The sequence below is a fragment of the Punica granatum genome, unplaced genomic scaffold (assembly GCF_007655135.1).
Source record: "Punica granatum isolate Tunisia-2019 unplaced genomic scaffold, ASM765513v2 Contig00397, whole genome shotgun sequence".
Classification (NCBI taxonomy): domain Eukaryota; kingdom Viridiplantae; phylum Streptophyta; class Magnoliopsida; order Myrtales; family Lythraceae; genus Punica; species Punica granatum.
The window spans coordinates 4,238-28,109 of record NW_022204314.1 but is presented as its reverse complement, the minus strand read 5'-3'; the positions used below and the strand labels follow the sequence as shown (position 1 = coordinate 28,109).

Genomic DNA, 23,872 nt, shown 5'->3' with positions numbered 1-23,872 from the left:
GTCACCTTCTTCTGCAACTCCTTCGAGTTCAATGATGCCTTGACATCTTCCAAGGTGATGTTTGTTCTACTATATAGCATAGTATCTGCGAAACTCTTTTATGCTTTCGGGAGAGAACATAACAACAATAAAGCCTGATCATCGTCTTCAATCTTGACCTCAACATTTGCGAGATCCATCATGACCTGATTAAAGGGGTCCATGTGATCACCAATGGGGGTCCCTGACTCATCTTCAACTGGTACTATCACTGCTTCAAGTACAACTTGCTCGTTAGGGACTTTTGCTGCTATAGCGACTCTAGCTTCACCCACACTTTCTATGACGAGTCTTAATCGTATACCCCCTGTAGAACTTTATTTGACAGGCTTAAGTGGATAGCGCTCAAAGCCTTCGACTTCATTGTCTTCCTCTCCTTCCGGTGATAGGGTCACGGCATCTTCTTCTCTCCTTCTAGTTCTCCTGCAAGACCGTGCTGCACTAACAAAGGCTTCTTCTTGATCTTCCATAGCCCGACGTCGTTCGATCCATCAAACTTCTCCACCTAGAACTTTGCTCCTAGCATCTTCACCCACTCCGAGACTGTTGCTTTGATACCAATTTGTTGTGGAAGAAGCCGAATTCGAGGAATTTAGATCGAGAAGAGAGAACAATCAATACCGGGATATACGTGGTAAAACCCTCAAGGCGAGAGAAACTTCCATGGACAAAGTAAGAGATTTCACTAGATAGATAAATCGAAAATTACAACAACGAGATCACACTCATGTTTCTCAGCCCCTGTTAGAAGATCCAACCCAAGAAGAGCCTCACCATCTTCTCAGTTCTCACCACTCTTTCAATCTACGAAACCCTAGAGACTCCAATGGAGTAGACCCGATCATTTCAAAGAAGATTACCCGTGATTCTCACACAACGTGTTATCTTGATACAAGATCCTCTCCTCTTTAAATAGATACAATACATAATATCTCAAAGATATCCTAATATAACCCTAGGATATTCCCCACGTGAAATATTCTGAAGATATTAATAGAAATATATCTAACATCCCCCAGATATAATTTCCCTATTTAAAAATTAAGAAATATAACGAAATCCCTATAAAATAGGAAATATAATCTCAGCGGAATCTGAGATCTCGCCCCTCTCTTTTTTCGTCCGATCTTGCTACTGCTCCGGTCTTCGGGTCTTTGAGTTCTAATATGAGACATACTCAACAACCTTAGCTTAAAAAAAGAAAAAGAAAAAAAAAAGAACCAAGCTGATTATCGTAATTTCAATAGGCGGAATCTAATGGAAAAGTAATTAAAAAGGAGGATATATGAAATCGCAAAGTTGCTCTGCCTATCTATGGTTTCGTTGCATAAATAATAAACCTCATGCAAAACGAGTTGTGAGAAGCATTAAATAATCGAAATTAATGTCTAAAAATATGTGTGGAATGAACAATAGGAAAGTAATGTCGACAGATGCGTAAATTGGTAACTGGACTGCTACGGATCGTTAGAATGATATTTGATGCATGCACTCTCCTGTAATTGCATTCCTTAATCCATTTGAGGAGGCTTGTATAGTGGAGGCCTGCACTCTCTAAGCCTGAAAGACATAGACTGATAGATCGTGATCATCGATCAATCCATTGGTCGAACATCCAGGTCTTCAGTTCAATTAAGCCCCTCCTACAATGTGTTGGCTACTGAAATAAACATGTTGGGTGGTTCTTATCTTAACATATTAAGTCAAACGAAAAGCAATCAACATACAATTTTAGAACGCTAAACTAATTTCGGTTATGATCACACGAGTGCTTGACAAATAGTGCATCATATGCTTTATTCATAGTCTATAAAGCATGAAGTTTACTATAAGAAGGCTCTATCTATAATAGATAGATATGAGAGTACATCAGAAAAGAATATGGATATATTCTTTTACAAAAGCATGATGGTTATTTTAAAAAAGTGTTTGACAAAATACTACAAATATTGTTATTCCTCTCAGTGTGGACATATATGGAGCTGTTCTTCGTATTGATGCAGATCTTTTGTAGGTTACTTCATGTACTAAAATCTATGGAAATATATATATTTGCCTCGTTAGCTTAAGCCGCCCCTCTACTGTACGGCCACAAGATCACTTAGGCAAAAAAAAAAAAAAAAAAGGAGGAGGAGGAGGAAGAAATCCATCGAACACTTGGCGGGCACAAAATGCAGGGACATTGGAGAGGAACAACAATCATTATTAATGAGGACATGAGGCAAATAGAAGAAAATCTTTTCTGATTAACGGAAGACGACGTACAGCAAAAAAATAGGACTTTGTTGATGCTTGCCACAGCCAATTTAAGCACCAATATGAATGACAGAGAGGGCAGAGCACTACTGGCATGAGGAAATTTACCTTGCAAATTCAGTGGGAGTGGATGAATATGAAATATTTGATCGGGTGAACGCAATCGGCACCAATAAGCGATCTTAGCAGGATGTTCAGGAATAACCAATGCTTGGGTGCGCAAGCGTAATCAACAACACCGAGCATCTGAGAGAGGTGGGGAGAATTGGCAAAACACATATTGTAGAGTCAACATAAAATGGAAGAGAATGAATCACGAAGAGAGAGGTGGAGAAAGGCGAAATAAGAGACGAGCAAAGTGCCAAGTTAAAGGATGGGAGAATGTACCAAGTTAGATGCGCATTCACAGAAAGGTAGAATGTTTGACCCTTTGATGGTGGGTAGGGAATAATGTCGTTTGGCCTAACGCTGGAGAGGGGTGGGCATGAACATGTAGGCGATATGAGAAAACAATTTAAAGGGTATCAATTTTTTTTAACTGTCTTCTTGAAAGCAAAATGACACAATTTGGTGCTCTATGTGTGAAAACACACGAATAAGGTTCATATTATATATAGATATAATGATAGAGTAATAGATATTATAGAAATATAGATATAATGATAGGACATGACTCTTAGTGTTAAAATTAATTTATAAATGCAAGCAAGTATCTACTTATGAAAAATATATACCTTTAAACTAATTTTTTTTATATATATAGTAAATAATAAAAATATGTATCTTTAGGTGTGAAAATGCACATCTTTGAGTTACTCTTTTACTAATCAAGGAACGTAAATAATATAATGAAAATTAAGAATTTTTGTATTGATATGTTGAAAGCCTAGAAATAGAACTAAAATTAGTCTATACGTTGAATGGTAAGAGTTAGTCTAAATACATTAAATGAATTACACGTTATCGGAAAAAAATAAATCTAAAGTTGTCTAAATACATTGAATATTTAAAATTGGTCTAGTTACATTGAATGTGTGCAGCAAGAACTGAAATAAGTCTATACACATTGAAGGGTAAAAACAGAATTGTGTAGAAAAGCACCTCAATGAGTTTCGCACTTTTATAATAGTTATATATATATATATATATGTATATGTATAATAGATATAGATTATTGATTATAGATAATAAGATCAATTAAAGATAATAATAGTTCTTATTTTATACCTAGGTGTTTATTCTTCAAAAACCCATTAACACTTCAAATCCATTGTCTTAAGATATTATATTCATTTAAAATAAGCTAGTTTTCGAAATAATAATTTCTTGATATTATTGTTGCATGTATTCCTACGCCTTTCCAATGACTTATATATAGCCCATGGACAAGGCTGCAGAATGTATGGATGGATATATATGTGTGTATGACATGTATATGTGTGCGTGCATGTTTGTGTATATATGTGTATGTGTGTACGAGAGTTTGGATCGAACTGTTCGATTCAAAGAAGTCAATTAGTCTTATAAGTATTTGAGTTGCACCGGCATTTCCTTTAAGAGTTGGCTGCTAGCACCGTTGATCTAAAGGACCAGTCAATGAAATCGATGTGGATACTTGTAGAGGCATCATGCTTGGGACGCTCGGTTGACGATTTGAAAAATTCCAGGTACACTTTGTCTACTCCTATTCTTCTAATAGGTCTTAAGGTCTAGTTTCACAGGTAGGAAATTTTGAATTTCTCCTTCTTCTACTTTTCTGTAGCCCCGTGAAACTAGCAATTGGTATCAGAGCCTAGCTAGTTAGAATTTGAGTAGATAGAAGCATGAAATAGGATTTTATGCTTGGTACTTCTGTGATTATACTTGATAGTTGCGGTGCATGACTGTTAGACCTAGACTAGGTCCTAGTTGTGTTAGTATAATAGTTGTACGTATGGACTATTATGTAATGGTTACGTAATATCATATGGTGAGATCGATTAAATATTGATAAAATCCCTCAAAATATTAAGTCAATAACCTTTCACCGTGTAACCCTCACAAGACCAAGATCGATGAGTGTGTAGACCTTGCCCTTGCAGGATGCCCCAACTATTCTGGTAAGGCATGGTGTTTACAGTTGGATCGGACTTAACTGAGCAAGCCGGATTAAGAGTTCAGAGGCAAGGAGTTGGAAATCAATCTACAAGGTAGATCGAAATAAGGAGTTATTCACCCAACTAATCAAGAGTTGCATGTTATGCAATTGGGAAAAGAGATTTCCTACCTAAATAGCCAGTTCTGGGAAAATCAACCATCGCTGACTCAGAACTTAGTGAAATATGGATCTTGGACCACTATGAGAATAAGAGTTTCCAAATCAATGGTGAGGGTCATTGACTTGATAAAAATAGTTTGAGTAATATTTAATAAAATCCTCATTAAATATTGTTATCTCAGAATACTTATTATGCGTATTTCTATGGTAGTTTTCCCGACTGTGAACGCTGCTAGTGCCTTCTATTTATGATCAGTCCTTGAAAAGGACAAACTGTCTGGAAATAATTTCCTGGATTGGTACCGGAACTTCAGAATTGTTTTCACATAGAAGAAAAAGTTATATGTCTTAGAGTAACCTCTTCCTGTCCCACCACCTGACAAGGCCACCCGAGCTGAGAGAGATGCTTATAAGAAGCATCAAGATGATGCCGTGAACGTCGAATGTCTCATGCTGGCCACCATGGATTTGAAGCTTTAGAAGCAACACCAGAACATGGGGGCGTGCTATATAATCGTACATCTGAAGCTACTCTATCAAGAGCAAGCCCAGCATGAGAGGTTCAAGGTCTCGAAGGCTTTTTTCAAGAAAGGTTGATTGAGGGCAGCTCAGTAGGTCCTCATGTACTCAAGATGATTGGGTACGTGGAGACTCTGGGACGATTGGAATTTTCTCTTAGTCAAGAGTTGGCCACAGACTTAATCCTACTGTCTTTGCTCGGGAGTTACAATCAGTTCTTTATGAACTACAACATGAACGAGTACAACAAACTATTCCCTAAACTGCTTAGCATGTTGAAAACAGTTGAACAAAATATCAACAAGGGGATGCCTGTTCTAATGGTCCAAATGACCAAGAAAAAGGGCAAGGACAAGAAGAAAGGTAAGAAGGCTAAGGGCGCATCCAAGTATGACTTCAGTGTCTTGAAGCCCAAAGCCATGGTGGCAAAGGATGATTACTGCTTCCACAGTGGCAACACTAGCCACTGGAAGCAGAATTGTAAGGTATGCCAAGAGGAGTTGAGGAAGACGAAGGGAAGTAAGACTTCCACTTCAGCTATTCGTGTTATAAAGATTAATGTATCTACTACTTTTACATCTTGGGTATTAAATACCGGGTGTGATGCTCAAATTTGTGGAAATGTACAGGACCTAAGGAACAGTAGAACGTTGGCGAAAGGCGAGGTGGACCTACAAGTAGGAAATGGAACAAGGGTTGATGCATTAGCTATAGGGACTTATCATCTGTCTTTGTCTACTGGGCTTGTACTAGATCTTGACGACTGTTATTATGTGCCTACTATCAGGAGAAACATAATATATGTTTCTTGTTTGGATAAAAAAGGAATTTGTTTCGCTATTAAGAACAAATGTTGTTCTATGGACATGAATGATGTATATTTTGGCAGTGCACATATGAGTAATGGTTTGTATGTTCTTGATCTTAACTTGTCCATTTATAACTTGGAAATCAAATGGCTCCAGTCGAATGACTCAAACCTAACTTACCTCTTGCATTGTCATTTAGGCCATATCAGCGAGAGTCTTCTCTGCAGACTCCATAAGGATGGATTACGAGATTCGTTTGATTTAGAATCGATCAAGACATGCAAACCTTGCTTAATGGGGAAAATGACTAAAGCCCTTTTACTGAAAAGAGTGAGTGAGCAAGTGATCTTCTGGCTCTCACACATATCGATGTATGTGGACCAATGAACAAGCTTGATAGAGGTGGGTATCTCAACTTCATTACATTTACTGATGATTTTAGTAGATTTGGATATGTGTATTTGATGAAACATAAATTCGAATCCTTTGAAAATCAGTTAGGTAAGAGCATTAAAGGCATGTTTGGATTGCAAGTTAAAATTTTTTAATTTTAACTTTAACTTTAACTTAACACACTACACAACAAAAACACACATTTTCCAAGTAAAAAATTTTAACTTTAACTTTAACTCAACACACTACACAATAAAAACACACATTTCCCAAGTCAAATTTATAATCTCATCTCATTTGTCCTTTTCCACAATCAAAATCAAAGTTAAAGTTTTGTAACTTTAACCCTGAATCCAAACGGCCCATAAAGTTCTTCGATTGGATCGAGGAGGTGTATATTTGAGCTATGAGTTTGCCGACTATCTTAGACAATGTGAAATTCTAACTCAATTGACTCCACCCAGAACCCCACAGTGGAATGGTATAGTTGGGAGGTGGAATCGAACGTATTAAATATGGTTCGATCTTTGATGAGTCATGCAGAGTTACCCGACTCCTTCTGGGGATATGCTCTGCAGACTGCAACGTGCATACTTAACTATGCTCCGTCTAAATCAGTTAAAAAGACACCATATGAGATGTGGTACAAGAGGCGTTCCAATATGTCTTTTCGAAAGATATAGAGTTGCGAAGCTTATGTGAAGAGATTGTCTTCGGATAAGCTTAGCCATAAGTCGAACAAATGTTACTTTGTGGGGTATCCTAAGGAGACTCGATGATACTATTTCTATAAACTCGCCAAGGGCAAAGTGTTTGTCGCTCGAACTACCGTATTCTTTAAGAGAGAGTTTCTCTTCAAAGGAACTAGTGGGAGGAAATTAGAACTTGAGAAGGTTCTACTATAAAATGATATTGTACAGTCGATGGATGAGATTGCAGAATAAGTATCACAAGGTGTTATGGCACTGTTTTCTGCACAAGTGACACAGGAACCTCATAGGTCTGGTAGGATACATAGTGAGCCCGAGAGATTTGGATTTCTCGTGACTCAGGATAATGATGTATTGCTCGTAGATAAAGATGAGCCTACAACCTATGCGGAAGCCATGACAGGCCCAGACTCCAAGAAAAGGCGAGAAGCCACGAGATTTGAGGTGGAGTCCATGTACACTAACCAAGTACGGACTTTAGTTGATCCACCAGAAGGGGTAAAACCCATCGGGTGCAAGTGGGTCTTTATGAAGAAGACTAACATGGATGGTAATGTGATAACCTTTAAGGGTCGCTTAGTGGCAAAGGTTTCAGAAAATTCATAGTGTTGACTATGAAGAAACCTTTTCCCGAGTGGCCATGCTTAAATCTATTAGGATTTTGCTTGCAATTGCAACTTACTATGATTATGAGATCTGGCAGATGGATGTCAAAACTGCTTTTATGAATGAGAAGCTCCTCGAGGATGTGTATAGGACATAACCTTAGGGTTTTCTCGATCCGCAGAGTGCCAAAAAGGTTTGCGAGCTGCAACAATCTATCTATGGACTGAAGCAAGCTTCTACGAGCTTGAATCTTCATTTTGATGATGCAGTCAAAGCGTTTGACTTCATTAAGAACGAAGATGAACCTTGTGTCTACAAGAAAGTTGGTGGGAGCGCAGTGGTATGAGGACTTAGGTGAAGCTACCTAGATGTTAGGTATCAGAATCTATAGAGATAGATCCAGAAGACTGCTTGGCCTAAGTCAGAGTGCATACATAGACAAAGTGTTTAGGCGCTTTAGCATACATGATTCTAAAAAAGGATCGCTGCCTATATTGCATGGCATAAGCCTTTCGATGGCTCAAAGTCCTTCTACTTAGGACGAGAGGGACCACATGAGCAAGATTCCATATGCATCAGCTATTGGATCCATCATGTATGCTATGCTATGCACTCGACCTGATATCTCGTACGCTTTAAGCATGATAAGTCGGTACCAGGTAGATCCTGGTGAGTAACACTAGATCGTAGTAAAGAACATTCTTAAGTACTTACGAAGGACTAAGGAGACATTCTTGGTATAATGAGGTAAAGAAGAGCCCATTGTAAGATGTTACATCAATGCTAGCTTCCACTCCGATAAAGATGATTCAAGATCGTAGTCGGGATATGTACTTGTGAGTTAGAAAAGTTCAAAATGGGAAACCGTAATCGACTCTACCATAGAGGTCGAGTATATTGCTACCTCTAACGCCACAAAAGAGGTCGTTTGGATCAAGAAGCTCCTAACATAACTTGTTGTGGTTCCTTGCATTATAGACCCAGTGGATCTCGATTGTGACAATAATAGAGCCATTGCGCAGGCTAAGGAACCCAGATCTCACCAGCAATCCAAATATATACTAAGGCGCTTCCATCTCATCCACGAGATTGCAAATAGAGGAGATATGCAGAATACCGACAGACGATAATCTCATAGATCCACTTATGAAGCCTCTTGTACAGCGCAAGTATGAGGCTCATACTAGGTCATTAGGCATTAAGGAGATGTCAGATTGGCTCTAGTACAAGTGGAAAATTGTTGGGAATTGGTGCATGGCCTAGAGGCAATCTGTCATTAGTTTTGTAATATGACTTGTATTTATTAATAACATGAGACATTTTGTTATTGTGTAGATTGCGCTGTATATACATTATTTTTCACAATAGTCTTAGAATGGTTGGTTCAATAGGCATTAAATTTGACTTGATTGTGAGATCTTATAATTATTGAACACTATTCCCAAATGTCTCTAGTCAAAGTATTATTGTTAATTAGGATGACGATAATGCGGTTAGACTAGTATGGGTGCCGATGGATGACCAAGTCTCACGGGTCATGGATGTGGAGACATCGAGTCACACCGCAGGTATACATTATAAATAATGTGTACTGAACTAACCCGCCATGAGACTGCTACATGGATCGTTACGTGGCTGTCATTAGTAGGTATCATCATGGTTGTTTGAATCACGATTCGAATGGTAGAATCGTACGATTCTACCATTCGAAGGGGGGCACCAATTCAAATTTCATGTGTCGAATCAAGGAGCTAGAATCGGTGACGAATCGGGCCAAGAATCGCAGAATCACAGAATCAGGCTGATTCTGCGATTCCAAGTCCAGCCCAATCGGGTTGAAGCCCAGCCCCCCTCCCCCCCCCCCCCCCCCCCCCCCACTTCTTTCTTTCTTCCAGTCGCCTTTTCACCCTTTCTTCTTTCTTTTCTTCTGGTCGACTTTTCCCCATTCTTCTAGTCCAAGTACCTTCGATGACTTTGCCCTAAATCCTCCAACCAGGTACCTTTGGCTTCTTTGATCAGGTTCCTTCTTGGACCAAGTAGCTTCTCCGAGCTTCGACTAGGCCGAGCTTTGACCAAGTGGCAAGGAGGGTATCGGGTACCTTCCTTCTCCGAGCTTCGACCAGCGAACTGGGTACCTTCTTCATGCTTAATTATGTACTCTATCTCTGTCTCTCATGCTTTCTTTGTACTCTCTTTGGTCGATTTAGGAATCCAGCCGATCGTCGGTCCTATAACAAGCGCTTGCCACTTGTAAAAAAACTAGAAGTTTGCTTTGCAAGGCCCACTCCAAATTCTGTCTCTTTATTTTTGAGTAATTGAGCCAAAACCAATAGGATGAATTAAATGCTTCCCATATACTTTGTATCCCATTGTAGCTTTTGTCAATTGCAACATATGAGATGCAATGCCTCAGTTTTTTGTTACATCGGATCTATAATAAAGGAATCATATCCACTTGAGAATGCAAGAAGTAAATATCTTAAATTACTGCCCACTTTTCAAATACTGTCCCTTTTTCTGATAATATGTGAGCTAAAAATAGTTAAAACTTATAGTTTGAGTGTGCCTAAAGGGTGCACTAGGGCATTGCTACGAAACACTTCCTGGTATTTGTTAATAAATAAGAAATGTGATTTGTACATGTGGTGATGATGGTGATGAAGAAGGTGGAGAGATTCAAATTGGCGATGAAGATGCAGAGAATATGCACACACAAGAACATGCCACGATTGATGACTTGAAGCTTCCGGAAGAAGATGATTTTGATACTTTGTATGATGATGTGTTGATGATGATGAAGATTGGGATGAGATTTGATTTGTTTGTTCATTCTATGTTATGACTTATGTTGTTAACTTTTTATTTCAAGAATTTGAGTTATGATTTGGACCTTGAATTTCGATAATTTATAACGATATCTTGTACTTTTATGACTTATTGTGGTTTTGTTGGTATGTGGTCTTTATTAGAATAAACAATGATTGATTTTTTCTACTCAGGAAAGTATAATATATATATATGTTGTTTTTTTTAATTACAGGTACAATCTTACGATTCACTATTCGATTCTACAATTCACGATTTCACGACGCTCGACCGATTATAGATAGAATCGCGATTCTGACAATCTTGGGACTCACAGTGATTATGGTGCAGTGGTCCTTTGACTTAAAGTCACCATGATTTCCTACATGTAATGTCATATACTTTGATGCTGTCAAACACCACCGTAACAGGCTGGTTATAAAGATAGTTATTGGGTATTGCCACAGAGCATGGAGAGGAATGTGAGTGACCAAGATAGAATTTGTCCCTCCTACGTAACGAGAGCGATATCTCACGGCCACTTGATAGGTAAAGTCTAAAAGTATATGCATACCCAAATGAGTCGATATAGGGATATCGAGCTCATTTGTTCTGATAGACTTACCCGGTAAACCAAGAAATGGATATTGAACCATACAAGGATAACATCGACCATGCCTTAGGCCCAATAGAGATATAGAGGACAAATTGATTATATTGGATGGTAACATAGGTCACAAGGTTCGTCGAACAATTAACTTTCCGATTACTTGAATAGCAGTAATGCATTGCTAGATATCGCTCACTGTTTGTACTATTGAAATAGAGATTTCGATATTACTATCAACGTAATGGGGAACATACAGGGTCACACACGATAACTAAATCGACAGGATAATCTTGAAAGAATAAGTGGTGTAACAAAGACTATACGGGTTAAGGAGCGAGTCGATTAATTGAATATGTAATGAGATTAAATTTATTGATTAATTAGACCCGATTTATTAGATTTAATGGACTTGATTCGATACATGTTATGCACGACACAAAGACGCACGGAGTTCGAATCAAGAGCCACGTGGCACATTCTTGCAAGGCTACACTTGGCATTTTGCATGGGATGCAAATGGCCTCCAAGGCACATATTCTTAAGCCTTTCCAGTGGCTTCTATATAGCACATGGACAAGGCTGGAGAATGTATGGATGGATATATATGTGTATGACATACATATGTGTGCGTGTATGTTTGTGTATATATGTGTATTTGTGTACAAAAAATTCAGATCCAACTGTTCGATTCAAAAAAGTCCATTAGTCTTATAAGTATCGGAGTCGCATTGGCGTTTCCTTTGAGAGTTGGCCTCTAGCACCGTCAATCTCAAAGACCTATTTCCTTCGAGAGTTGGCCGTTAGTACCGCCGACCTCAAAGACTCATCCACGAAGTCAGTGTGGATACTTGTAGAGGAATCACGCTTGGAGCGCTCGGTTGATGATTTGAAAAAGTCTAGGTACACTTTGTCTACTCCTATTCGACTAGTAATTTTTGGGATCTAGTTCTACGAGTAGAAAATTTTGAATTTCTCCTTATATCTTTATGTAGACCCCATTCAACTAGAAATTACATATATCTAATAAATCATTTAAAGTAATTTTTGGACCTAGGGAGAAGCGCTTGCATGTTGCCTAGTCCTTTTTAAAAGGAGCACAATAAGGTTGTGGTTAAGAGAGATATTTATTAAAGGAAATCAAATAACAATTGAGATATTTATGGCCATTAAAATGTATAGAAAATAATCAATAAGGATTGATTCAAACGGTTTCATGCTTGTTCCTTTTAATAAAGTCATCAATTCAAGTTTTATGAAGGGAAAAAACCTTAATCAAGAGAGTTTTACCTCTTGCTGTACTGACCCTTCTCGAACTAGATTAGTCAGAATTTGTTAGACTTCCGAATACAGAACAGACTTGAAAAATCAGTATATAATGAAAAAGGCTAAATTTCCATTAAATAAGACTCATTCCTAATAAACACACGCTAATTGCTCCAATTACATCTATTCTATAATAAAAATTCAGGGTGTTGACCAACATGAGTTGATTCAAACAGTTCAGTACTTGTTTTGTTTAAGTAAGGTCTCAGATTCGAATCCTTGTAGATGTAAAAAATCTATACTGACAAACATTTACCCCTTAATGGGTTGACCTGGCTCGATTAGATTAGCCGTGGCTCAATGAGGTTTTCGGATATCATGGTTCATATCGAAAAAAATTTGAAGTGTTATAGTTCTTGTGTTGAAAAGGCCATACATAGCCTTGACGTGTTCAGATTTCACATTGCTAGTGATGTACGACCTATAAGAAAACTCATGCTCGTGAACCTGCGTTGGATCTCACGAGCCCCAGGCAAATCCAACCCAGGGCTCGTGAGTCAACCCAAGACTTCTAAGACCTCAAAAGAAGGTTTGCAAACACGAGCCTTCTTAGAGTCCATGTTTCATCGATGGGGTCGGGTAACAATTTGGACTAAAAGTATATATCTTACTAGACGTTATAGGACTGGGTGAACCAAATTGAAATTCATAGGACTAGATTGACTATTTGAGCAAACTTATTGGATTCTGGTAGTTTTAATATATCTAAGCAAGCATTAGAATTATAGTTTGAAAAAGTTTGATGTCATAATTGTCCACGTCATCGTCCATAATACTCACTAACGGTTTAAACCAAAAATATATAACGAACTAGATATTTTATGACTAATTTAGCAAAACTGAATGTGTTTATTGTAATTTAATCAAATAAATGCTTAAAAGTTCATTATAAATTAATTATAATGAAAAATGAATGGGAGAAAGATGAGAATTGAGGATTTAAACTATTTACTCATTAAGTAAAAAATCAATTAATGAATAAGTAAAAAAATTTGAATTAATAAAATAAGTCATTTTTCACTTATGGATCTCCTTAACCCCTCGCCAACTATTTCCTCATTCTTATCGTTCCTCCCACCTTCATATAGATTTCTTTTTTTTCGGTTGAACCATGATATTCGGAAATCCAATTGGGCCCTGACTAATCCAATCGAGTCGGGTCTGCCCATTAAGGGAGTAAAATTATCCCAATATGGATTTTCTCCATTAGCAAGACTCGAGCTCAAGACCTTGCACAAGAGAAACAAGCACCAGATCACTTGAATCAATTCACTTTGATTCTTAGGCCCCGTTTGAAATTTGGGTTTGATTTTAGAATCGTGATTTTGATTTTAACTCTACCAACTAAATAACAAAAACACACGTTTCCCAAGTCAAATTTATAATACCATCTCATTTGTCTTTTTTCACAATCAAAATCAAAATCAAAATCAAAATTAAAGTTACTTTAACTCTGAAATCAAACGCCCCCTTATAGATTTCTTTTATTAATAAATTAAGTGCATCATTTTTAAGCAATTGATTTATCAAAACTCCACCTAAAATTTATTGAACTCAATTGACTATTTTGAAAACTTACTAGCTCAACATTGGATTCTCCCTACATGAAACTGTACCAAAGTTCAGTCATAAAATTGACAACAAAATGATAGTCCTCTAGTAACTTACCGCAAATAAGAAGCACAATTTCGAGTTTTAGGAAGCGTATTTGTTGGGATGTGTAAAATTTTTACTGGATTATAAACAATTGGGTCCACCTCTAACCCAAAAACTCGTGCTAGTAGGTTGTGGTACCCAATCTCTTATAAACCGATTGGATTCTCCTTAACTTTTCTACGTTGAATTCTAATCTCTTGACACATGCCCTTACGTGGCAACGTATAATCAATCACGTGCCATGTCCCCTTAAACACCAGCTCTCAACAACTGGCCACGCACTAGGCATCCTCTTTCATGCTTGGGAGAGGGGAGAATAACTAAATGAACCACGAGTTCCACAGTCGGGCCTGCTTAGAAGCACACTTTCGGCTGCCTCGAAATTGGATCGAGCCATTCTCAAGCCTGACAAACATAAGGCGTACTTTTAGCTGCCTTCAAACTAGACTTGGCGTAATGTGAGACCACATGTGCGTGCTAAAATATAACCTGCTGTGATACCACGTAAAATTTTCGCTGATCTTATAAGCGATTGAGCTCATCTCCAATCTAAATGCTCGATCTAGTATATTGTCGTACCCAATCTCTTATAAATTTATTGGATTCTTCTTAACTTTTTTACATGGGATTCTAAACTCTCAACAAGATCTAAAATTACATTTAATACTCAATCTTTCGAAATTGTGAGAGCAATATCTTCCGTACGATATTTTCTCAACACAATTGAACAATACGTATTGTTGGGGTTGCTGTAACAAGTCGTCATCCAAGACTACAAGCTCACCATTTCCAAATGGTAGGCATACCCAATGGCTCCATTCCAGCAGAATTGATGATCTTCTCTGGCTCATATCCAGTTTCAGATATCGGAGGTTAATGTAATTTGGGATTAATGCTAAAATTATATTTCAGGACTCGGGCAAAGATGTTAAATGACCCTAAGAACTTCAATATGTTTAATGTAAACGTACTGAGAGTGCTTTTGAAATCATTGCCTATGACAGAACTTGTAAGGACGTATTAATATTGAACCAGTTTTCAGATTTATACTATACTAGCCCTCCACACGCGCTTTACACGTGAATCTAGTGTCTTTATCGAGACTCAAGGACTCTTATTTTAAAAAAATCTCGATTTTCTTAACCTTATAAAATTTTTCGTTTTTTTTAAATAGATGATAGAAGAGATATAGAAGAGATCATGAAAGATATAATAATCTTTCATTTTTATTTTTTGAGATATGGAAGAGATATTGTATTGGTATTTTTTATTATTTATATTCAATATTTTCCTTATTAAAAATATGAGAGATTTTAATAGTTTATTTGCAATTCTAAAGTTTAGATTTTAATAGTTTATGCAATTATAAAGTTTAACTTTTAGAAATAAGGTGGGTTGATTCAAGTGATTCGGCACTTGTTTCTCTTAAACAATTTCTTGGGTTTGAGCATTTGTTAATGGAGAAAATTCACGCTAAAAGAATTTTCTTCTTTAGTGATCAACCCAGTTTGATTTGGATTTAATCGAGTCCCAATGGACTTTTGAATACCCAGTGATGACGAATTACAAAATGGAACTTCCCCCTATAGCATAAAATATCAACAATCAATAGTTTCTGTCATTTTCATATAAAGAAACACAATGATTTTATGTTAAATTATTATTCCATTGTTTTTTTACTCTCTAAGTTTCCCATACTTGACTACGTACATCCTCACCTGCTTCGTCTCAGTCAACTTAGATAAAAAATTTCTTCCAAGTCTTCGTCAAAACTATTACATCATTAAATCTTTTTCAGTTTGACCATCCCTCTGGAGGATCTATTCTCTTTAAGATCAGAAGTTTGGTAGAATACATACAGTATACACACGTCATTTTTATTTTAAATAGAGCCTTTGAACAACCAGTAGGCCGGACCTAAAAGTTTGATGATGATCCAAATCCCTCAGAATGGACGAAAAGGTCGTACCAGAAGTCGAGTCCATCATTCAAAACCAAATGATTAGGGTCGTCGTCGCGCCATATTCCCATTTGATCATTGTTAGCTTTGGTGAAAGAATCAACTTCACCTGGGAGTTGCAATATGTCTCCACCATAAAAAGCAAATTCCCACTGCACCATTGAATAATCAGCTGAAACTGAATCTGACCAGAAACTTCCATCGAGCTCGGGAAAGGGTCCCAGTGAGTCAATAAGATCGATATTTGTCCCAACAGTTTCTGCTTTGTAGTCATTAGCTCCGCCAGTAAGAACGCGTGAAATTCCAGAGTAAGAATGCTGGGGGGAGAATATTGAATAATCAGGAACTTGAACAGTACTTGTACTCTCAACGTTGAATTCTAGTGCATGCTGGGGGGAGAATATTGGGTAGTCATGAACTTGAACAGTGTTCGTACTCCCAACTTCGAATCCCGGTGGGGGAGGAGATCCCCAGTTTGATGGCTCTTGAGATTGCTCCTCTGAGGGAATGGATATATTGCTGCCATCAGGTCGGTGTTCTTTCAAGTTGAGGACTCTTTTTTTCAGGCGGGTGTGCCACATATTCTTTACTTCATTATCCGTGCGGCCCGGCAAATGTGATGCGATGAGTGACCACCTAAGTTAAAGCAAATGAGACACCGTCATGAACGATCTATAAGCAGACTAACATGATCAACCCATGCATAGCTAAAAAAATCCTTTTCGTGGTGGCTCTAACCTTTATGTGCGTGCATGCATGCAGGCACAGGTTATCAACGGATTATATAGGACCGCTGGCTTTAAACTCTATCTTATGATTTCTGTAACTTTATACACATATATAACATGTTCCTACTGATGGACGATGGTTCACCTAGAAGATTTATTCTAATTTGATAAGATATAAATTTAGCAATGTTGAACTCGATGCTCGTTTATATTCTTGTCGGATAAGACGAATTCATACGTGCTGTTAGATCAGTAAAACAAAACAGTGACCAGAGTGTTATATTTGAAGATGTCTTTGATGTTCCTAAGGAGTCTTGTTTAAGTTTTTGTGCTCGAGGAGAATAAGAAAAACAAGTTTCGCTGATCATCGAAAAAGGAAAATGTGGTTACTTCGAGTAACATCTGTTGTAAGCTATCTATATCATGAAACTACATCTAAGTGATAATTTTATCCCACCATCCAAGTTAATTCAACGACTGACCAAGTGTATATAATGATTAGTCGAAGTTATGGGAAAAGCTTTTAGCGCAAAAATTGGGCTCCTATACTATACTAGACTCACGGCCTCCCTTATAACCCGAAAAAAATAAAAAAATAAAAAATAAAAAAGGGGCTCCTGTCCCAGCTCACAAAAGAAAAAAAAAAAGGCTCCTATACACTTTCAAAAGTGTATTCTACTGCTGACCAATTCAAATACAGTGATTCATGTCGGCTTAGTGAATTTATTTGGAAAGGTTCTTGCAATCAACGTGGCTGCGGAGAAGGCGACAGAGTAGATTTTTTGAAGACACACAAGAAGAACAACTTTCCTCGTATTTATGATGTTTCAATGGTCATTTTGTAATCAAAGAGAAAATAGAGAGAGAAAGACGGCGTAGGATAATGGCGCATGCCCTCGCCTCTCAATAAAAAAATGTCATGTTCGGTTATCGTATCCATACTCTTTTATTAGTTATTTGATTTTTATTTTCTTGTACTAAACCAATGGACACTTCTTTGTAACCGAAAATAACAGAGAGAGAAAATAGAGAACAGAGAAAAAAGGTTGGTGCAGTGACACCGATCTCAATCCAGAACGAAGAGATCCTGGCTTTGATTCTTACTAGTAAAGTTCCTGATATTCCTTTGTCTTCTTTGTCTATTCCTTTTTAACTTTATATACTTCGTTTGTAACCAAAGAGAGAGAGCTAGGGTTAATGCATAATTAGCTTTATAATTCAGAAAAGAAATTAATGATATGAGCAATGAATTACTTATTTCCGAGTGAGGCATGCAGCTTGATAATGGTTTCCTCTTCTTCTTTAGTGAAGTTTCCTCTCTTGACATCGGGCCGCAAGTAGTTTGTCCATCGGAGCCGGCAGCTCTTCCCACATCTTAGGAGACCTAGAAAATTTCAATTTAGAAAGTATAATGACAGCTTTTTTACAGACTGGAAGAGACAGATTTTAGAAAACCTGTTGAGCAAGCAACAATATGGCAATTCTAAAAGGTTTGTACTTGCGGGTTTGATTCATTCAAGTTATAAATATATCTCGATCTTCATTGTTAATGACTAGTTGAGTGGAACTATTTACTTGGCATGATATTAACAAAATTATTTATAGCCAACGTCTAGTGAAAGATATTTTAGTTTGAACATACATATGAACGCTTTATTAGTGTTAGTTATAACTATTATTACCGGCATGCTTTGGCAGGGCCCTCCAGTTGCCATGGCCGTGTTTTTTGATGAAGGATCTTAAGATCTCGTCTTCCTCTGCAGTCCATGGACCCTTCTTTAGTCCCTTCCTCCAACAGCATGGAGCCCTCACCATTTTTGTTTTCCCCCCCACACTTAAGTTACTATGAGCTCTTCCGCAGTTTCCCATGTTGTGTGGGTATTTATATACTAAATTGGCTTGCTTAGTGATCAAACTGACCTTTGAAAAGTCAATATGATCATTCAGATCTTTTTTTTTTTTAGAAAAAGCATTGGAATGTAGAGTGCATTTGAAAAGGTCCTCTTTAAGATGATCCGGAAATGAAAAATCTTTAATTATTTAGTAATAGTTCTTATTCAGAAGTTCTTTGATAATTTTACATCTTCATAGAGCGTAGAGAGAATACATCGATAGAATTACAGCAAATAGCAGAACGATTTATTAAGCACATCATTAGCAATGCGTACGTATAGCAAGTCATAATTTTTTTGGTGTGTACTATGGTATTAGGAAATTTAATAGGCCCCAATTAATCCAGTTCGAGCCGGATCTGCCTATTAAGGGGTAAAATTCTCTCAATCAAGAAATTTTTCAATTCCACAAGAATCGAATCCGAAACCTTATTTAAGGAAAATAAATATCGAACCACTTGAACTAACCATTGTTGGTAGCCAATCATAATTTTGGATGGTAGAAAAATGAGTTAAATGCACTTTACCTCCCGACCTGTAAGGAGAGTTTGGGTTTGCCCCCTCACCTTCAAATTTTTGAAGAATGCCTCCCGACCTTACTGGAAAATAAACAAGATGCCCCCTCAACCAATTTCCGATCAAAATTCCAACAAAAAAAAAGAGCACATCCACTTACATGTCAAAATAAAAAGGTAAAATTGTCTCACACCACCATTTCTTGCTCGTTCCTCATACTTTGTCCTGCACAGAGATAGCAACGCAGTGAGAATAATTAATTCTTAAATAACACAACAACAATTCCCCATTTTCTGCTACCCCGAAATGGAGCAGAAGTTGTTTGATCCATGTTCGGATTTGATAAGAAACGGAACTCGTGGGAAATAATAAAACTCCAATGTCCGTCGGGTTTCGGAAAACAGAAAACAATTGAATTGCATAACGATTACATCAAATCGCAGATTGAAAGGGGGAAATAGGACAAATTCAGCATATTGAATAGGAAAATGGGTCGCCTCAGGGAGATGGGTCGCCGCTGTCTACACTGGAGCCTGGTAGGAGACCGTCGGGGAGAGGAGACCATGGCCGCTGGGAGATGGGTCGCAGCTACTTGACATGTGAGTGGCAAGTGCTTTTTTTATTGCCGGAATTTTGATCGGAAATTGATTTGAGGGGGCATCTTGCTTATTTTCCGATAACGTCGGGAGGTGTTCTGCAAAAATTTAAAGGTCAGGGGACAAATCCAAACTCTCATCATAGGTTGGGAGATAAGGTGCATTTAACTCTAGAAAAATTCTCTATCATGCGATTGCGATTTCCCCAATATACTGTGAATCTTTCACCGAAAAATTAGTACGAGCTCTACGCAATTTCCCATATTGGTTATTTATATCCTAAATTAGCTCAGGGATCAAACTGGACTTTGAAAATTCAACATGATTAGGCATATTTTTAAAAATATTGATACTTAGAGCATCATTAGAAAGCAATCTTTATCGATTTGGATTGGTTCGGGTAATTCGACGACACCTCTTTACTTTAAGTAAGATTTTAGATTTGATACTTATTAATAGACAACTCGCATTAGTCACAAGTTTGCATGACAAAATTTGCATTGATTATTTATTTTAAGGAAAGATTTTATAATTTCTTTAATCTTATTACTTGACAAATGCCTTATATATGAAAGAGGATACAACGCACTATCGCACACTCTCATCCGATAACCAAGAGGTTCCAAGTTTGATACTTATGGGACTACCCGTAGCCCATTATTAGATATTAAAATTTATATTTCACTATACTAAACTCATGAATCCTTCCTGTGAACTATTAAAAAAAAAAGCCTTATCTTAAACCAATAAGATTGGTTAGGTGGTCCAACAGGGCGACTTTTGTCGGACCTCAAGAGTATGCTCCATATTGAACAACTTACATAGCCGATGTGGGCTGACCTTTGTGGTTGATTTGGCTCGAACTGGACAAATTGGGGCCTATTGGGTTTCTGGATACCATGATGCACACTGAAATAAAAAACTTACATAGCCATTGTGGTCCGACTATAGAGTGTTCGAGTGAGGCCACGAAGATTGACAAGGTGAAAGTTGGACACTCCTCTTTATCAAAAAATATATATAAATACTTTATCATATCGACTCTATATAATATTATAGGTATCCAAATAACAAATAATCATATGAACAATAATGTCTTATAACAACGAATGTCTCATCTATACTAATATATAAAGTCAGAGATGAGACTCTTTGTCTGACTTTCGCTTTCTGATATTATCAATAACTCATTGCATCTAATTAATTACGGCCCCTAAATTTAGGACAAATTAGTAATTTCACTTAAGTAAATTTATTATCCAGTCACCCAACTCCCTCTTTTTCCTCCCTTTCTCTCTTATTTCTATTGAATTCTCAACCTCAACTGTCCCTTTAATTCTTCTTGGCCAAAAAATACCAGGAATCAAATTAAATAAGATAACGGGTATCTTTATGATCATCTATAAATATTGAGGCATGTTCATCATCTATAATTGATGTACTACTGCTCTCGTAAAATAGTTAACTTGAGTGTTGGAGAGGGAAATCAAGCCACCACCCCGATCTTCCCCTTTGTGCAGGTAGTACGAGAGTACGAGATTTGCATGTGGGTTTAACTCAAATCAAAGGTCCATAACATTGGCGCCGTTTGTGGGAATCGTGTGAAAAGTTTAGCTTTTGCCAGTTCTTGTTCGTGTTTTAGGATACAAAGGCTGCAAGAATGGTTTTGACAAGAAGCCAAGCGAATTCTAGGGTGAACCCACAAATAGTAAGGCTGGTGATGCGGCAGAGAGACGTGGCAAATCGGTATCTCGAGAAAAATAGGTTCTGATGACCCTGTCTTGAGGGAAACGGCATCCGGAGCAAAACTCATAGCTTAAGGCTATGAAAAGACGAGATTTAAGGCGAATTTCATCGTTTATGGCCTCAAATGAGCATTTTATTATTATTGGGTGTTTTGCAAATTCAGGAAAGTTTATTTCTTTTTGTGCGATTTAGTTTTTTTTTAAAAACCCTATTTAAACTTTGTAAGCCATAGGGCTAAGGAAAGTTGTCTTTGGATTATCAATAAAAATTGGAGGCTTTCTGCTTTTTGCCCAATTCTTGGATTCGATCCGAGCTGGATGCCAATTTCTTAAGTATTCGAAGAATGAATAGGGATGAAGGTCGTAATTTCGGTCCATCGTCCTTGAGTCTCGGCTAACCGAGCCATGATAGCCAGTTCGCCTCGTGGACCGGGCTCGTGACTCGTGTGGTCTGTTAGTCTCAAGGACCCATAAGCCGACTCGACTAGTTCAGGCTCTCAAGCCATTCACTCGTTGACCGGGGTCATTACATGAATGAATGTACAAATAAATGTCTTTACACTGTACTCTCAAATAAATACAAAATTATAACAAATGGACCATGATCGATGGCTAATATTCTACTCATGCTCACCGTGTATTTGGAAAGACCGAAACCGAAATTAAGGCTATGTGATCTCGTGAGAGCCGGAGGTCGAGTTCGACCCAACTAGCGATCCCTAGGATAACCAAATAGTCCTCGAGATGTCCACAGGAACTGTCGAGCTCCCAGGTGATTGTCTAGCTCCTTTTTCACGCGACTCGATCCGAATCGTCCTCCTCCTCGGACACTACTACGGATCAAATCGATGACTCAAGTTAAACCCCATGCCGCACTCAAGTCGCACCACTCGGTGGTGGGGGTGTTGGACCCTGTATATATTGTATCCTAAGGTATCGGGGTCATCCCACAAGAAGATAGAAGAAAACAGATATAAACCGATAAAAACAGATGAAAAACTGACAAGTGTGTGTTATTACCGATTTTACATGGTTTATCAAAGTTATGAACCGGGGTTGAGTGGCAAACACATTTCTATCCTAAATAGAGACAAAAAAAAACGAACGTGCATGGTGAAAATTGGCCAAGGGCCCCCCTATGAGGACATGTAGCATTCGACCGATTAAAGGACTTGACAGACATGATGTTCGTAGTCAAGTCTCGAATATGTGAGTTGATTTTATGTTTGTTCTGTTTTACGACACTAGGGGACAACATTTAATGATAAAGAATATATTTTGTCCAAGACCTAATACATGATGTTTTGTCCCATCTGTTTTCCCCATGTTTGGATTATGCCGAGCTAGAAGTTAATCTATTTTTTTGTGTTTTAACCCATTCTAAGCACTAACTTAGGGAAATGGGGGCGCGAAACACCACAGGGTGCCAAGGTCTTAGCACATGTCCCATGAGGGATCAGACAACCTTTGCGAGCTGTCCCCACTCATGACTCTAGTCTAATTCCCTAAGCGTCCGAATCTAAACTAGGGTGACGGAAACATGTAGACAAGAAAGGGAAGGTAAGACGGGTGATAACCGCACCTAGACAGGCGCCCGTCTATTTCCTCATTAGGCATGTTTCGATCATCCTAACACCTAAGATGTCGACGGATCATGAACCGGTGGTCATGCCCTTGAACCAGAAAAATGTGTGTGCGTGTGTGTGTGTACGAAAAGTCAAGACTACGTGACACGGAGTATCGAAAGTCAGTAGCTGGTGTCGACCGATCCCTTAGACCCATCGGGGTCGCGAGGACCCCGAAAGAGACAAGAAACCTGTCGCTCTTCCTGGAAGTGGTTTAAGAAGAACTCATGCATCCCGACTCGAGCCGTCTCATATCGGGCCCAAACTTGAGTCAAGACACACAAGTGCTCCCCAGATGTTCATGCTACGCATTTAACGTGCCTCAGTGCTTTTGTGAAAATGTGAGTTAAAAGGGCGTGGCCATCAATTCATTAACCGTCAATGCGATTATAGATTATTGGTCGGTTCGTGCAACTTATTAGAAAGTCAAGTTGATTAATTAGCCAACTGGAACATCCTGATTGCCCCGTGTGTGAAATAAATTAAACTAAGTAAAATTTGCCGAATGCTTTAGATTTTTGGGTTTTGTACCTTTAGATCAATCATGAGTTGATCACCTTAATAGAATCCTAATACCCAATCGTTTTAATTAAAGGAAACGACTCGTGACACGAGGACAGGATCGGGTCCTTTAAGGCCAAGAGGGCCCGATCAATGATGGCCAAAACACCCTGGGACCCTTGTGGGCCCGAGACGGTCCCAAATACACAAATCCATGCAAGTTACTTTGTATTAATGCTTTAAAAAGTGTGATTAATCATAAATTAGTGTCGGGACGAGAAAGCAAGATTACATACAATCCGAAATGAATTTCAATTAGGAAGGGG

At 38.0% G+C, this 23,872-nt stretch overlaps 1 protein-coding gene and 1 long non-coding RNA gene across 2 annotated transcripts; both read right to left on the bottom strand.

The window, feature by feature from the left end:
- Positions 1 to 703: 703 nt before the first annotated feature.
- Positions 704 to 2,849, bottom strand: LOC116190220. Its single transcript, XR_004152622.1, has 3 exons — positions 2,683 to 2,849; positions 2,404 to 2,541; positions 704 to 1,229 (listed from the first exon to the last, which is right to left on the bottom strand). It is a non-coding gene; the product is annotated as an uncharacterized LOC116190220 (long non-coding RNA).
- Positions 2,850 to 15,793: 12,944 nt separating this feature from the next.
- LOC116190223 (transcription factor MYB30-like) lies at positions 15,794 to 18,491 on the bottom strand. Its single transcript, XM_031519881.1, has 3 exons — positions 18,354 to 18,491; positions 17,926 to 18,055; positions 15,794 to 16,579 (listed from the first exon to the last, which is right to left on the bottom strand). The coding sequence occupies exons 1-3, from the start codon at positions 18,484 to 18,486 to the stop codon at positions 15,901 to 15,903; spliced, it is 942 nt and encodes a 313-aa protein (XP_031375741.1). The 5' UTR covers positions 18,487 to 18,491; the 3' UTR covers positions 15,794 to 15,900.
- Between the last annotated feature and the right edge of the window lie 5,381 nt (positions 18,492 to 23,872).

What these genes read in the sequence shown, in the direction of transcription:
- LOC116190223 (XM_031519881.1), bottom strand. Translation starts at nt 18,486, where the DNA reads ATGGTGAGGGCTCCATGCTGTTGGAGGAAGGGACTAAAGAAGGGTCCA. An exon ending in GGCCCTGCCAAAGCATGCCG is followed by an intron (nt 18,056 to 18,353) that starts GTAATAATAGTT and finishes GAAATTTTCTAG; the next exon opens with GTCTCCTAAGATGTGGGAAG. An exon ending in CATGCCTCACTCGGAAATAA is followed by an intron (nt 16,580 to 17,925) that starts GTAATTCATTGC and finishes GCTTTAACTTAG; the next exon opens with GTGGTCACTCATCGCATCAC.